Source organism: Natrix helvetica, assembly GCF_964273705.1.
Source record: "Natrix helvetica genome assembly, chromosome: Z".
In the NCBI taxonomy this organism is placed as follows: domain Eukaryota; kingdom Metazoa; phylum Chordata; class Lepidosauria; order Squamata; family Natricidae; genus Natrix; species Natrix helvetica.
Genome location: NC_138554.1, coordinates 87,136,205 through 87,152,162, shown reverse-complemented (window position 1 = coordinate 87,152,162; position 15,958 = coordinate 87,136,205). Strand labels below are relative to the sequence as shown.

The following is a 15,958-nucleotide window of genomic DNA, read 5'->3' as shown; positions in this document are numbered from 1 at the left end:
CCACTGTTGTAGCTGTTGAAACTAACAATGGTGATAAGCTAACCGGGAAATAAGGTCAGAGATCACCATAGTGAGAGCCAGTAGGAATATTGAACCTCTGGGGCAAAGGTTGTCAAGCCTTTTGAGATAAGTATTGTATGGTTGTATGAGAGGGATGCAGTACCAAGACTCATATGTGATACTAACTACTGATATAGTGTGATCAGTTTGGGTTTTGTTTAGTACCATATTTTTTGGAGTATAAGACACACCAAGATTTTGAAGAGACAAATTAAAAAAAGGTTTTCATGAAAATGGGGCCATTTTCTTTTTTAAAAAGGGCATAAATAGCCTTTAGGAGGCTTGTGGAGTGCTGGGGGGGGGGGAGTGAGCAAAAACTGGCCCATTTTTCACTTATTTCTGCCTTTCCCAGCCCCCAGGAGCACTCTGGAAGCCTCCTAAAGGCTATGCATGGCCATTTTGGTGAAGGGGGGAAGGTTTCAGGAGGCAAGAAATGCTGTATTCAGTGTATAAGACCTACCCAGATTTTCAGCCTCTTTTCTAAGGGAAAAAGGTGTGTCTTATACTGCAAAAAAACCGGCATGCTTTATATGTTTTGGAAGTGTTGTGTGCTCAGTAAGTGTGGTGTAACAAACCATGGCTAGATATAGTGCATCAACCCAGAGAAACTCACTGGCTGCAAATTGTTCCTTAACTCAGTTTATATTTCTAGCATTCATAGTTAATTTATTAAATCAGGACTGAAGAATCTGAAGCTCTTCAGATGTAACCATACTGTCAGTAATGCTGCAATATGGCCAACGATGAATGATGAAGTAAATTGTTGCATATATACTGCATTGATATTTTATTCCTGCCTTAAATTATCTGAATTCTTATAAATTATTTAAATAAATATTTATGCCATATGATCACCTTTATCATTTGGACCAGCTTATCTCTGTCTCAGATGTTTGGATAGACCATTGATGGTGTCATAGGATAAACCAGAGAATCACAATCAGATGAGCTAATTCATACTCTATATGAAGGGTCTTCAAATTGCGGCCCACAGACCACGTATGGCCTAATGAAGCCATTAATCCGGTCCGTGCAGGACCATGAGACTGCCCTGTCCACATCACCCCACCCACCCACCAGCCCCCACCCTTTGGCTGAGTGCAGGACTTAACTTTGCGAACCCTGTGGGTTGGAACTGGAAGGTAAGGCCAACAATTTTGGCTGTAGAGACATTCTGGAGACAGGTGAGGTGAAAAATGGCATGCGCAGATAGCTGGGAAGGCCAAAAACTGGCCCGTTTTAGCCCATTTTTGGCCTACAGAGAGGTTCTGGAGGTGAAAACCAGGCCTGTTTTAGCCTGTTTTTGGCCAAACAATGGCCCATTTTAGCCTGCTTCTGGCCTGCAGAGACCTTGTGAAGGTGGGGCAGGTGAAAAATGGGACTTGCAGGCACCCTGGGAAAGCCAAAAACGGGTCCATTTTTCACCTCCCCTGTCTCCAGAAGATAGAAAGAGAGAGTAGGACAAAGAGAAAGAGAAAGAAGGATAAAGAGGGAGAGGGAGAGAGGGAGGGAGGGAGAGAGAGGTAGGACAAAGGGAGAGAGAAAGAAAGATAAAGAGGGAGAGGGAGAGTGGGAGAGAGGGAGGGAGGGAGAGAGAGAGAGAGAGACTTGTTGATTGTAAGCTTCTTAGGGCTGAGAAGAATTGCTGAAAAACTGAATTTAGTGAAGTGGATCACTAGACTCTTAAACAACTGAAAAATCAATCTAGTAAAAAGAAAAGTCAATCAAAAGGACAACATCCAAACGAAAGCAAATAAAACAACTCCAGGAGCAAAACAAATTAAAGTTTAATTTGTGTGTATTGGACTGTTAAATTGGCCATGCCACCCAGTCACACGACCACCTAGCCATGCCTACCAAGCCAGTTTGGCCCCCCAACAGTCTCAGGAACCATAAATTGGCCCCCTGTTTAAAAAGTTTAAGGACCCCTGCTCTATACTACCTCTTACCTGACTGCTCCCATCTCTTTGCCTAATCTCTTAATTTCCCCCCCCCCCACCTTTGCATCATTCAATGTAGTGCCTTGAAAGAGATTGAGAGGGAAATCTCCTGAATGCCACCTGTGTATAAGTAACTGTACCAAAGTATAAGTTGTGTAAACATCGAACAGTTTCTAACTTCCTTTAATTTTTTTTAATCTCAGGGATACCAAGGTAAAAGAGGTCACCAAGGCTTCCAGGTAAGCATACCTTATTAAATGTTTAAGTGAAAATTGATTCATTCTTTTTTCTTTCATGACAATATGCTAGCTGCTCTTACAAAATAAAAATACTGATGTTGGTATTGATAATAATACAAATATTACTGTTTAACAGTAATAAAGAACAAAAAAGAACAGATTCTTGGGCTTCCCATTGTGGCCCCGCTTGGGGAGCCCAAAGGAACATGCAGTCGTGAGATTGTTTGGTGCCACAAGAAGTCGCCCTTTGCCTTTGTCAACTAATTTTACCTGGGCTAAAATTGCCTTCTTGAAAATTTTCTTGCCTTCTTGAATTTTTTAAATAATTTTTAATATTTTAATTCTAACATTTTAATTGTTATATACTGTTTCATAGTATGATGCCATATTGTACATTGCCAAGAATCTCTCTTTGAGATGGGCAGTTCAGAAATGTGAAATACAGATGATAGATAGATAGATAGATAGATAGATAGATAGATAGATAGATAGATAGATGATAGATAGATAGATGATAGATAGATAGATAGATAGATGATAGATAGATAGATAGATAGATAGATAGATAGATAGATAGATAGATAGATAGATAAGCAAATTGACAGACAGATAGACAGACATGGCAAAACAAAATATTACATGATGGCTAGTAGATTAAAAAGTAGCAGGCAAAGCAAACAACACCTGGCAATGGACCACCTGGTTAGCTAAAGATCACATAGTCTGATTGCAAGCAATGGCATGATAAAATAACAACATTGTGCATTGGAATATCTACAAGAAATACCACTGATCTGCAAGCAAGAACTGGTGGTACCACAAAATAAAGTAAAATAAATTTATTTTATCCTGTGGCAAAAGAAAGGAAAGGTAAGAACAAAAGTAACCGCTTTCTTGGATTAAAACTCAAAACAACTGGAGGATCACCTGAATCCCATTAGCATTGACAAAGTTACCATGAGTCTATTGCAGAAGACAGCTTTATTTTGAACAGCTTACATTCTGCAATTGTAATCTTTAACACCATTAAACACCCCCTATCTCAGGTCCTTGGAAAGGAGTTAATAGGTACGCAGAAATAATAAATGCAGTCTAAACGTCTGACTGAGTGTGTGACCAATCATAATAATAAATCAGGAGGGTTAATGTAATTCAGGGAAAATGAATAAAATTTCCCCCCTCTCTCTCCTCCTTTCCCTCTTCTTCTCCCTCCTTCCCCCCTTCTCTCGCACTCTGTCTGTCTATCATCTATCTATCTATCTATCTATCTATCTATCTATCTATCATCTATCTATCTATCTTCTATCAATCTATCTATCACCTATCTATCTATCTATCTATCTATCTATCTATCTATCTATCTATCATCTATCATCTTTTTCTTAAATATATTTTAATATAAAACTATAGTAATTTCAAGGACATATTGTTCATCTTGACTATATCTATGTAGTTTTGTAGCACCTTTCTCAGTCTAACTAACCTTGGTGGCCTCTTTCTGTAAACTTCCTTAAGTGTTTATAAAAACAGAAAAGTTGGATATTAAATTCAATAAAAATAACATAATAAAATAAAATTGCATTTTTCATTAAAGAATGACATTTCTGGAACCATGTGGAGAAAAGAAGTGCAGCCAATATCATTACACCACATAATTCTCCTGTGCGCTGCTTGGGGAATCCAAGCATGGGTTAACTTTGTCCATTAGCCTAGAGACTGAGTTATGTAATTGTTGACCATGCCTCCTCTGACTGGGACCTTCAGTTTTTTAATTCAGTCCAGCCTAAAGAGACATAAATTAATTTGCTCTAGGTTAATAGACAAAATTAATTCATTCTTCAACTTGAATTCCTCTTTATTGCCTGGAATTGTGGATTTGGCAAAGCGTAATCGCTTTGTTTATCTTTTGGCGGATGACAGTATCTGTTAGTCAGACCTTATTGAAATATTGAGTGAGTTCCTTAAGGCTCTCGCGGCTGGGGGGGAACTGCCAGAAAGCGAAGATCGCAGCCGGATGATTACTGGTTTGTTACCGGAGGTGAAAGTAGGTTCGCTGCTCTCCTTTTTGCTTGTGGCTGTGGTTAGGAGTCGGTTTGTCGCTCTTGCACCGGCGGAGCCAGGCGCTATCCGCTTTACGCAGCGTGACCGCTTCAAGTATTGATTCATCACTTTGCCGCCACCGCCGCACCGCTCCCGGTGTGAATTCCGATGCTGTCTTGTGAGCAATGCATTGCTGATGGTCCTTGTCTGGAGAGGTGGCCATTTGAAGCCAAATTTAAAATTCGTGCCATTTGCCTTGCTGCCGGCAGCCATTTTGGGAGCTGTTTGAGCTTTTGTGCCCAGCAACAGTTGGAAGGGGCATGGTTTTACAATTCACGCCCAATGTGGTGATGTGCTAACAGTCATTACTGCGCTTGAGGAGGTCGGTTCACCACCATCCCATTTCAGTGCATGCGGTATCTGGCGATTGCAACTGCCTAAGTCAGCTTTACTCCTTGATCAGTGTATTCAGCCTGATAATGAGATGTGAGCTTGAGCTCTTTCAACTTCTTATAATGGCAGGTCACATTACTTCTGGAGGCAGCGCTGGGGCTTTTACCTCTTTCCTGCTGCACTCCAAGACCGCCGAGGCCAGCACTAGGGTGGGCAGGGCCACCACTAGGACCGCTAGCCACAGGGTTTGTACCTAATCGCAGCCCCAGACAGGGCAGCCAAGCGCAAAGACAAGGCCAAGTCATCACCTTATTGCCCGAAGATCCTTCACCCATTTCTTCCCTTCACCTGACAGGGATCCAGGGTTGGTCTCCGGACCCCCCTGCTCCCCTGGGAATAATGACTGTAGAGGGGGGGTTGGGGCCCCAATCTTCTCCCAGCCCTTCTGATGTAATGAAAATGAAATGATTATTGTGAATCAATGCTTAATCTTTGTTAAAACCCTCTAAGCTAGAATAGCAGTGTTTATTAGTTGAAGACAATGGCGCAATTTCAACAGGAGAAAGAAGTTTTAAGCCTGCAAAAGATATTCTCAGAAATACAGAAATTATCAAATACATATGAGAGGATAGAGAAGAAGTTGGATGAATTAGTGCATTTAACAGCAAAATATGACGGAGAAGTTGAAGGTGTTCATCAAATGGATAAAATAGTGGTTAAAATCCAAAAAACCTAAGAGGAAAATGAATATAAAGAAATTAAAATTGCTGATATTTATGGTGACTGGTTTGTCTCTGAAAATAGAAAGAGTGGAATCCTGAAAGAGGAATTAAATGGAGGGAAAACCTACCCCAGATGGCAAGATAGAGAAGAAGAAAAAATAAAAAAATTTATGGATTTAAAGAGAGAAATCTTATTAGCAATAGTTTTGATAACACCACCGACAATGAAAGACAAGCTGATTAAGGAAACAGAAGAAGGGCATCGTAATTACATGAGAGATTTTATAAGCAAAGAGTTGCTAAGAGGAGTCCATACAAAGTTGATTAAAGAGATGATTAGAGGACTGATACCATAAATAGCAGAAGATATGAGACTGTTTTGCTACTGGAAAGATACAGGTTGATAGATGGAAGAGTATAATTTAAAACTAGTTAACTTAGTGAAATTTAGTGATAATAGATATAGTTAAAGCTACAAAATAGCATCAACTGGCTGGAACTGTGGGCCATCTGTCTAGCCCTCCATGAATTTTGGGACTTGGTGGCGACCAACCATGTATTGGTCCTCACCGACAAGGTGGTCTCCAAGGCGCATGTCAACTGCCAAGGGGGCACGCAGTCCAAGTCCTTGATGCTAGAAGCGGAGAGACTCCACCATTGGGCAGAAGCCCGCTTGTTATTGATCCGGGCAGAACACATATCGGGCACAACATACAGGCGGATTGGTTAAGCAGGGCCACAGTGGACCAAGTGGAGTGGCGGCTCCACCTGGCCCTGTTCCATGAACTATCACACCGATTTGGCCAGCCTGAAGTGGACCTCTTTGCTCAACCTCACAATGTGTATCTGCCATGGTTTTTCACCAGATTCCAAGTACCGGAGGCGGAGGGCACTGACGCATTTCGCAGCCCTTGGCCAGGAGGCCTGCTGTACACCTTTCCGCCTCTTCCACTGGTGCCATTTGTCATTTGGAAGATTCTGGCGGAGCAGGCGGAAGTTCTCCTGGTCACTCCGATGTGGCCCAGACGCCCCTGGTACGCCAACCTCGTCCATCTGTTGGTCTCACGCCCTTGGAGAATTCCAGACGATCGGATATGCCTATCTCAGGGGGCCATCATCCACCCAAATCCCCAACTGTTACAGTTAGCCGTGTGGCACGTGAATGGGCTATCTTGATCTGATAGCACTTCTCCGATAAAGTCATTGACACGATCCAGGCAGCATGTTGCTGTCCACGACAAGTATCTATGAGGCCACTTGGCAGGCATTCTGCAGGTGGGGCCATGCAACTGGCATTGACCCTATCAAGGTTTCTATACCACAGGTACTAGACTTCTTACAGATGGGCATGGACAAGGGACTGACTCCCAATACCCTCCGCTGCCAAATTGCGGCTTTATCCACTGTAGTTGAGCACGGCCGTTCCCTAGTTCAACATTCAAGTGTTTGCTCATTCCTGAAGGGGGCCTCAAACCTTCAGTCGCTGGTAGTCCATCGCTATGCCACCTAGGACTTGCCCCTGGTACTCAGGGCCCTCATGGTGGAGCCATTTGAGCCCTCCATACGATCAGTATTAGATTGTTTACTCTTTAATCCATCTTCCTGGTGGCTATTACATCTGCTAGGGGGGTATCAGAGCTAGTGGCTCTATCGGTCCGCAAGGACCTCTGTGTATTCCATCTGAACAGAGTCGTTTTGCCCCTCGACCCGGCTTTCCTTCCCAAAATTAATTCTTTGTTCCACAGAGCCCAAGAACTCATTCTTCCTGACTTCTGTCCTTAGCCTTCTCATCTGCAAGAACGACAGTGGCATCACCTTGACGTTCGCAGAGTGCTCCACCGCTATGTGAAGCATACCGCGTCATTCAGGAGGTCAAAGGCGCTATTTGTGTCCTTTCAGCCATCTATGGGACAGAAAGTCTCCTCCAATACCATCGGGTGCTAGTTGAAGGCATGTATTGCTTCGCCTACAACAGCCAATCCAGACAGATGCATCACTCCCCACTCCACCAGGAGTGTGGCCACCATGGCAGCATGGGCGACACAGGCCTCGGTGGAGGACATTTGCAGGGCGGCAACTTGGTCATCACTGTTGCCCTTTGTCAGACATTATAAAGTAGACATGTATGCCTCAGCAGGGCTTCCTTTGGGCAGCGAGTCTTGCAGAGGGTGCTCTCATCACCTACGGTCCCTGACCAGCCTAGCTCCCGCCCTTGAGAACACATTGCTTTGGCATGTCCCATGCTTGGATTTCCCAAGCAGCGCACAGGAGAACGACCGTTGACTTACCTGAATGATCCTTCTATGTGTGCTGCGAGGGGAATCCAAACCGCCCTCAGCTTCAGCTGGTCTGGGCATTGGGCACATGCATGTACTCACACTGATTTCGGTTTACCTGATTGATCATCTTCATGTCTGAGCCAGTTAATTTACTTCTCTTGGATCAGCTGAAACTTCGTACAAAACTGAAGTTCTCAGTCAGAGGAGGCGTGGCCAACAATTACATAACTCAGTCTCTAGGCTAATGGACAAAATTAATCCATGCTGGGATTCTCCTCGCAGTGCACATAGAAGGACCATTAAGGTAAGTCAATGGTTGATTTATTATGAAACCATACTTAAAATACCTTACTATCTCATATGAGAAATAATTTCTTGCAACTGGAGAAAATATAGAAAAGGATGACTTAAATTATGGGGTTCTGGCTGGAGGACTTTCCATATTTTTTTAAAAAATATATAATGAGATCTTATTTTAAAAGGTGTAATTTAAAGAAAACTCTTGAATTAATTGAACTATGTATTGTGAAAAAACCTGTAGTAATAGTAGACATAAAGATTTAAAAGATATACTTATGTAACAGAAAATTCAGGACATATTAAAATATATATTTGCATATCATGTAACTTTGTTTCTGGATTTACTGGTGCAATACAGAGAGACGGGATTGAATCCAGGATTGTATGGTTTTAAATTCTACTCATGTACCTATTTATCCTCATATGTATCAATTAATCTATCTCCCTCCAAAAATTGAAAAGTACAGAAGATATTTCTTTGTGCAATTCCAAGCACTAGGATGTGGATGGCTGCTAAAGCTAATGCTCTACATACAGTCATTTAAAATGCAAAGATTTGTGAGCTCAATTCCCAATAGAAACTTTGAATCCCATAGACTACATGTACAAGTAGTCCTTGACTTACAACAGTTCATTAAGTGATCTTTCAAAGTTACAATGGCACTGAAAAAAGTAGCTTATGACTGTTTTTCACACTAACCACTACTGCAGCATCCATGGTAATGTGATCCAAATCCAGGAACTTGACAACTGACTCATATTTATGATGGTTGTAGTGTCCCGGGGTCACATGATTCCCTTTTGCAACCATCCAACCAGCAAAGTCAATGGGGAATCCAGATCCACTTAACAATCACGCTACTAAGTTAAGAAATGCAATGATTCAATTAACAAATGTGTCAAGAAAAGTTGTAAATTGGGGCAAACTAGTAAGTAAATCTTTATTACGGTCAAAGACCAGCAATACACATCAGTTTCAACAACATGTTAAAAAGTGCTGATATCAAGATATAATTAAAAAGTATTGATGTTAAAAGTGGAAAATAACATACATGTTCTCAGATTGTTCAGGTCACTCACTGGTTTACCTGGGTGCAACACTGTTAAGTATAGGAGTAAATACAATGGTCCAAAGATTGTTAGAGATATGTCCAGATAATTGGTACAAAATGACAACTATACTTCTGTAGCCAATTTTTTCTTATGAGCATTGCAGCAGCACAGAACTTTGCCACTGCATACGTGGTAACCGGATTAATGTCCTGGAGGAGAAAACCTAGATAAAAATTGTCTGCCCTCCCTGGCAATCTCTCTAATAAGGGGAGAATGTGTGCAGACCTACAAGCTCTGTATAGCTTGCAGTGTAATAGAACATGTGAATTATCTTCCACTTCTCCTTTACCACATATACAAACCCATTCTTCTATAGGTGTTCTCTTATACCTGCCCTGGAGGAGTGCTGAAGGAACAATGTTAAATCTGGCTCTGAAGAAAGCTATTCTTTGTTTTGGAAAGATCAGGTCATTTAGATATCTTGCTGATTCCCACACACCCTGTTTGATTCTGTCCCTACTGTGAAGAAACAACCTATTTAGTTCTTCTTGGAACTCCAGGTCCTTCATTCTATTAATTACTGCTTGCTTTGCTTGATCAAAGCCTAGGCACATTAAAAATAACGGTGAGAGGCAATAAGAGCCCAATTTGTGATCAATTGCCTTTTTCCAGGGGGAGGGGAAATTGTCAGTCAACACTAGTGGGGCAAACTCACTTAACAAATGTTTCGTTTAGCAACATAAATGTTAGGCTCAATTGTGGTCGTAATTCAAGAACTACCTGTATTTGATGAGTCCAATGAGGACAAAGCTGGCAAAGTATGGCCTCCTGTTAGTCCAAGTAGCAAAAGATTTGAATATTCTATATTCTTTTGTTTAGCTTGACTATGAGTTACTTTCTTTTAATGGATCCAATTTTAAGCAGTCATTTCTGTTATTACAGGGAAGAAATGGAGCCCAGGGGCCAAGGGGTTTGCCTGGAGATCAAGGATTTAAGGGCCCACAGGTGAATTCAAAATTGAATTGCAACTATGCAGAAAAAGACTTGATCTACCTTCATGACTTGTTAGTTTTTCAAAGTAAAGAAATTGGAAGATGCTGGATTTCTTCTAAATCTCTAACATCTAAACCTCTTCAAATGCACAGAACATGTCTTCTAAGGAAAAAAATGCAACTTCTTGACTGAACAATGATTGATGTAGTTGAGTTGAAGTTGAGGTTAAATCTTCTTGAGTAAATTCGTGTAATTTTCTTAGAATAACTTATCATTTGGTTCTTTGATGATGTTTTTTCCATGTTCTCAATTCAGTCTATAGCCCTCAGATTTTCTGGTGGTCTTATATCCAATTACTAATCAGATCTAACCTGCTTAGCTTTTTGTGAGATAAGACAGAATTTTTAAAGATACCATTTCAAAAGAGCAGTTGACTAATACAATCATAAGATGGAGTATATTTTAACAAAGATTAAGCATCGATTTACAATAATCATTTCATTTTCACCTTTCTCTGGTTAGAAATACTTCAAAGGAACATCTGTGTGCTTTTCTTCTTATCACTCTCTATAAACAAGCAGTAAGACCTTGAATTGCCAAGCCAAGATAAACAGTGAAAGAAAATAAAGTGTTTCATTTCCAATACACAAAGCTCTAGCCTCCGAAGTAGCAGTGTTATTGTTCAATGTTGCAATTTTTAAAAATATCTTTTTTGTTTTTCAAGTTGAAAAGAATTTTCAATTCTTTTTTTTAAATAAAAGTTTTATTTTTTTGTTTTCAAAACAAAGACAACACATAAAATCTTCTTTCTTTTGCATACTGTAGAAAGTGTATCAGTTGGTTACAAAAGGCTTTCGTGCATCTCTTCCACAGTCATCAAACATAATTCATATTAACTCCCATTATTAATATCCCATTATTACTTATCATGACACTACATATAGTATAAATTATTATCATTATAAATTATTTGTTTAACTATATCTATTATCACTAAATTTCACTAAGTTTAGCTAGTTTTAAGTTATACTCTTCCATCTATCAACCTGTACCTTTCCAGTAACAAAACAGTCTCATATCTTCTGCTGTTTGTGGTATCAGTCCTCTTATCTTCTCTTTAATCAACTTTGTATGGACTCCTCTTAGTAGCTCTTTGTTTATACGGTCTCTCTTGTAATTTCGATGCCCTTCTTCTGTTTCCTCAATCAGTTTATCTATAATTGTCAGTGGTGTTATCAAAACTATTGCTGAAAAGATTTCTCTCTTTAGGTCCATAAATTCTTTTATTTTTTCTTCTTCTGTATCATGCCATCTGGAGTAAGTTTTCCCTCCATTTAATTTCTCTTTCAATATTCAACTCTTTCCATTTTCAGAGACGAACCAATCATCATAAATATCAACAGTTTTAATTTCTTTATAATCATTTTCCTCTTCATTTTTTTGAATTTTAACTGCCACAAAAAAGTTAGATATAGTTAAATTTTGAATATTAGGGGGGAAATGTTACAGGATATAGTTAAATAAAGGAGGGATAATGATAATAGCGTATATATAGGTATGGGTACAACATAAGGAAATTGGATGTAAATTGCAAATAATGATTTGGAAAGAAGGATTAGAAAATTTTGTTGTTGAATATTATGGATGTTTAGCTAGAATAGGATATAAAGATTCAGTATTATTGGAGGATTTTAGAAATAGTAAATGAAATGCCAGTATGTGGTTATGTATTAAATCTTGGTATATTCTATTATGAAGGACGTTTAAACAATTATAGTCAAATGAAAATGGAGGTATGATGATGGTAACATGTATAAATATCTGAGTTAAAATACTTGAGTTAATATGAAGTATGTTTGTTGACTCTGGAAGAGATGCACCTAAGCTTTTTGTAACCAACTGATACACTTTCTACAGTATGTAAAGGAGGATATATTGTGTTTGTCTTGAAAACTAAAAAAAACCCTTTAAAAAATGATGGCGTATATTTCAGATAAAGAAATGTAAACAGGAAGAAACAAAATATCCCTAATTAATTGAGTCAACATTTCATTACAATGATTTCATTGACTTATTTTCAGTCATTGTTTTTAATCAACAATTGTCAAAATTAGTAATGGATTTCCAAGAAACTGTTGCTTAGTGTCTGAATTGTTTTAATGAATAAGTAGAAATAAGACTTTAAGTCTGCATCCTTTGGGTGTTCTGTTTAAAATTAATACTGTTTTTTTAATGTTTCTAGGGTGAAAAAGGACTTCAGGGAGTGAAAGGAATGAAAGGAAATCCAGGAAGGGAAGGATTCCCAGTATGTCTCAATACAATATAATTTTTTTTAGATTGTTTCAAAGGGGAGTGGGTTCTCCACTCACAAGGTTTTTGTTTTTGTTTTTATCTGCTTCAGGTAATGCTGTGCCAAAATCTACTGAATAATTTTTCAGAAATTATCTCTGCAGAATTTTTGGTCTTTTACTTTGTTTTGGAGAGCTTGTGAATCTTTTGAGCTTGTGAATTTTTTTACCTTATTTATTTATTGGAAATAGTAGAGTAATAGTAGTGCTAGTCATGGTATTATGTATTTCTCTTACATGTCTCCCATAATTCTGAAGACTTGATACCTGTCCATCCATCCCAATCTGAAAAAGTCTTCTGAAAGTAGTTTTCTGATTAGGTCTTCTCTTAGGACTGACCTCATCAGATAAAGTCAGGAAGGCTGCAGGTCTTTGGAGAAGTTCTTGCATCCATGGAGGAATATTCCCCTCTCTTCATACATAATCTAATTTCTGGCCATTCAGAAATTAGAAAAGATCACTTCTCTCTACCCAGGGTAATTTCAATGAAATTATTATTCTCTTGGAAAGAAATTTTCAAAGCTAAGCCTCTTTCTTCAAGTGGAATGGGAAGTGAAACGACAAAACAAGAACAGTATATGCCTCATTTGACATTTGGAACTTGCCCCAGCATGGAGTAATAATTTTATTAAATTCCACTGAATGATTTTAAGCTTGTAATTCTTATAATGGCATCAAATTTTGGGAGAATTTTATGTGAAACATTATCTTATTTAATCAACTCCAGATGAGTTTATCTCTTTATTTATTTTAGGGTGTTCCAGGAAGAATAGGTACAGTAGGTGTTCCTGGGAAATCTGGACCCAGAGGGAATAAGGTATCAAATCTTTCTTGTCTTTAGAAACAACAGTGTATCTCTATATTCCTTTTCAGGAGATGTTCATATTTACTTTGATATTGTCCTCTGCCTAAAAAGAAGGCTGTCAACAGAAGATTGTTCCCAAATGTAACGTCATTGCCTTCAAAGGGCTTGTAAACATGTAGGAATTGTTCTCAAACTGTGCAGTTTAACGTGATGGAAGGAAAATGCAATAAAATATGGTACATGGAAAAATAATATGATATACAATTTTCTTTGCCATTGGCCATTGTTATTGGTGTTGATTGCCATTGTCTGTTTCTAAGAATCAAGTTTAACTTCCCAGCTCTGGAATTCTTATGTTGTCGTCCATCCAAGTATGTTCATGGCTGACCTTGCTTAGCATCTAAGATTTGCCAAGATTGATTAGGTAGTGAGACTGTTAAATTTAAGTTAGATTTAACTTTAACTTTATCAATTTATTTTTATTAATCATAGTGAAGATAGTAGAAACCTTTAAGTTTCTAGGTTCTATAATCTCCAAGGATTTGAAATGGACACCTAACATTAGAACTATCATTAAAAAGGCACAACAAAGAATATTGTTCTTGTGTTAACTAAACTCAGAATGCCCAAGGAGCTGCTGATACAGTTCTACAGAGGAATTATTGAGTCATTTGTACTTTTATAACTGTCTGGTTTGGCACAGCAACCAAACAGGACAGGTACAGATTTCAATGGATAGTTTAAGACTGCAGAAAAAACAATGGCAGCCAGTCTGTCTTCCATTGAGGATCTGTATACCGCATGGGTTAGAAAGAGACTGAGAAAATATCTATAAACCCCTCTCATCTTGGACATAAAGTGTTTCATCTCCTCTCCTCAGAGTGCCACTTTAGCACATTGCATACTAACACAACTAGACATAAAGAATTTTTCCCCTGTACCATCACTCTGTTGAACACCTAATTATCACAATACTACTCTGTCTTATGTCTAAAGATATTTACCCATGTAATATAGCTGTATTATTATTATCCTTCTCATTTTTCTATTATATTCTCCTATGGGTATTGTAAGGTCTTGCCTCTCCAATCCTCCCAAGAAAGCAAGACTCTTGAAACAGCAGTGGTTCCAAAAGGATCTTTTATTGAAAGCTTTGTGATAACAAGAGATCTAGGCAAGAACTGAAGCTTCTCACTTAAAACCAGCTATTTAAAACAATGCTAACCAAACCCCTCCCACAATACATCATTGCACAGAAACAGAAACTTCATATAGAGATTAACACAGTAATGCAGGAAACAGAAACTGGAAATAGGAACTTCATATACAGATCACTCCATTCCTCCCCCCTTCTTCCCACCAAAATGCCAGTGTCCCTGTAGAAATAGCTGGGACCTGATAGGTATCTTATTATTATATTACTTTATTGTTTGTATATACACTGTAAGCTTATATCTGGAAACAAATTTCTTGTGTGTCAAATAAAGTATTCTACTCTACTCTATTCTACTCTACTCTACTCTACTCTACTCTACTCTACTCTACGCCGTGCCACTCCACTCCACTCCACTCCTAATTGAAGTCTGCTTCCTTAAATGTCATCCAAAAGCAAAACCTATTCACCCCAAAAGTGTGATTGGTAGAAACCACTGTAATATTGGCAATATTCTCTCCATTCTACATCATCATTCATCAATGTTAAAACAATTCACCCCAAATCCATTGCTAATTTATATAATATCCAATATACTCATAAGAAATCTGGATCCACAAAATAGAAAATTGAATTGTTACAAAGATTCATGGCATAAATAATTAAATATCTTCTCACATTGGAGTAAGTGCTTTCTTCCTTGACCAATTATGGAGGAAAAATCCATTCTTTTTACAAGCAGTTGCACTACATCCAGGGTCCCCAAACCCTGGACTGTGGCTCACTACCTTGCTGCAGCCTGTTTGAAACTGGGCAGTATGAGTAAAGGGCAAGTGTGTCGTGGACCTCCACTTGTGTGAGCAGCAGCCAAGTGCAAGTATGCAAACTTCCACTCATGCGAATAAAGGGTGTTGGAGGAGAGGGTACCTGTGCTCCATTTGTGTGAATGGAGCTTCACGCATGACTACTATCTACTTGTACAAATGGAGTTTTGTACGTGAGCACATGCCGCTTGCATGAGTGGAACTTCGTGCTTGAGTGCAAGCATCTGTCAGTCACACATGAACCTCCATTAGTTGAGCAGAGGTTGCACCCACCTTCCACTTGCACTAATGGAGCTTTGTGCCCACATGTGTGCTGACACAAACACACATACATACACACACACATGCACACACCCCACATTGGGCTGAGCTGCCAAGGTGAAAAGGGTAGGTACCACTGATCTACAGGGTTGCTCTACAGATCTTATGTAACTTAGGTGATCTTCTAGATAGCTTTGGTGTTTAGTGTACAGCTATAATTAAATATAATGCTACAGTACTTTCACAATATATTATGGCATTGAAATTAGATTCAACTTAAGTATACCAGTTTTATGTCTTTTCATAGGGAGAGTTTGGTGATGCTGGAATGAAGGGTGAGAGAGGATTACCTGGACTAAGGGGGCTAACGGTTTGTATTAATATATTTAATTCCAATGTTCATCCCAACTACTATTTTATATTCTTTTTGATGTGCTGTTTTCATAATTCTCAGTTAAAAGAAAGACTGGGTTGCAGTAGCATTAGATTTGGACATAAAACATCTTTTCAAAGTCTCCATCAGATTCATGGACAGAGAAATTAAATGG

The 15,958-nt window shown here is 38.9% G+C and overlaps 1 protein-coding gene across 1 annotated transcript in view; it reads left to right on the top strand.

The window, feature by feature from the left end:
• Window positions 1–15,958, top strand: part of LOC309401588 (collagen alpha-6(VI) chain-like) — a gene marked incomplete at both ends in the record, with an annotated part of 126,193 nt that overhangs the window by 94,450 nt on the left and 15,785 nt on the right. Inside the window, 3 exons of the mRNA XM_081970655.1 lie at window positions 12,262–12,324; window positions 13,122–13,184; window positions 15,718–15,780. Of these exons, the coding sequence (XP_081826781.1) occupies window positions 12,262–12,324; window positions 13,122–13,184; window positions 15,718–15,780 (189 nt within the window). The remainder of the gene's footprint in view (window positions 1–12,261; window positions 12,325–13,121; window positions 13,185–15,717; window positions 15,781–15,958) is intronic.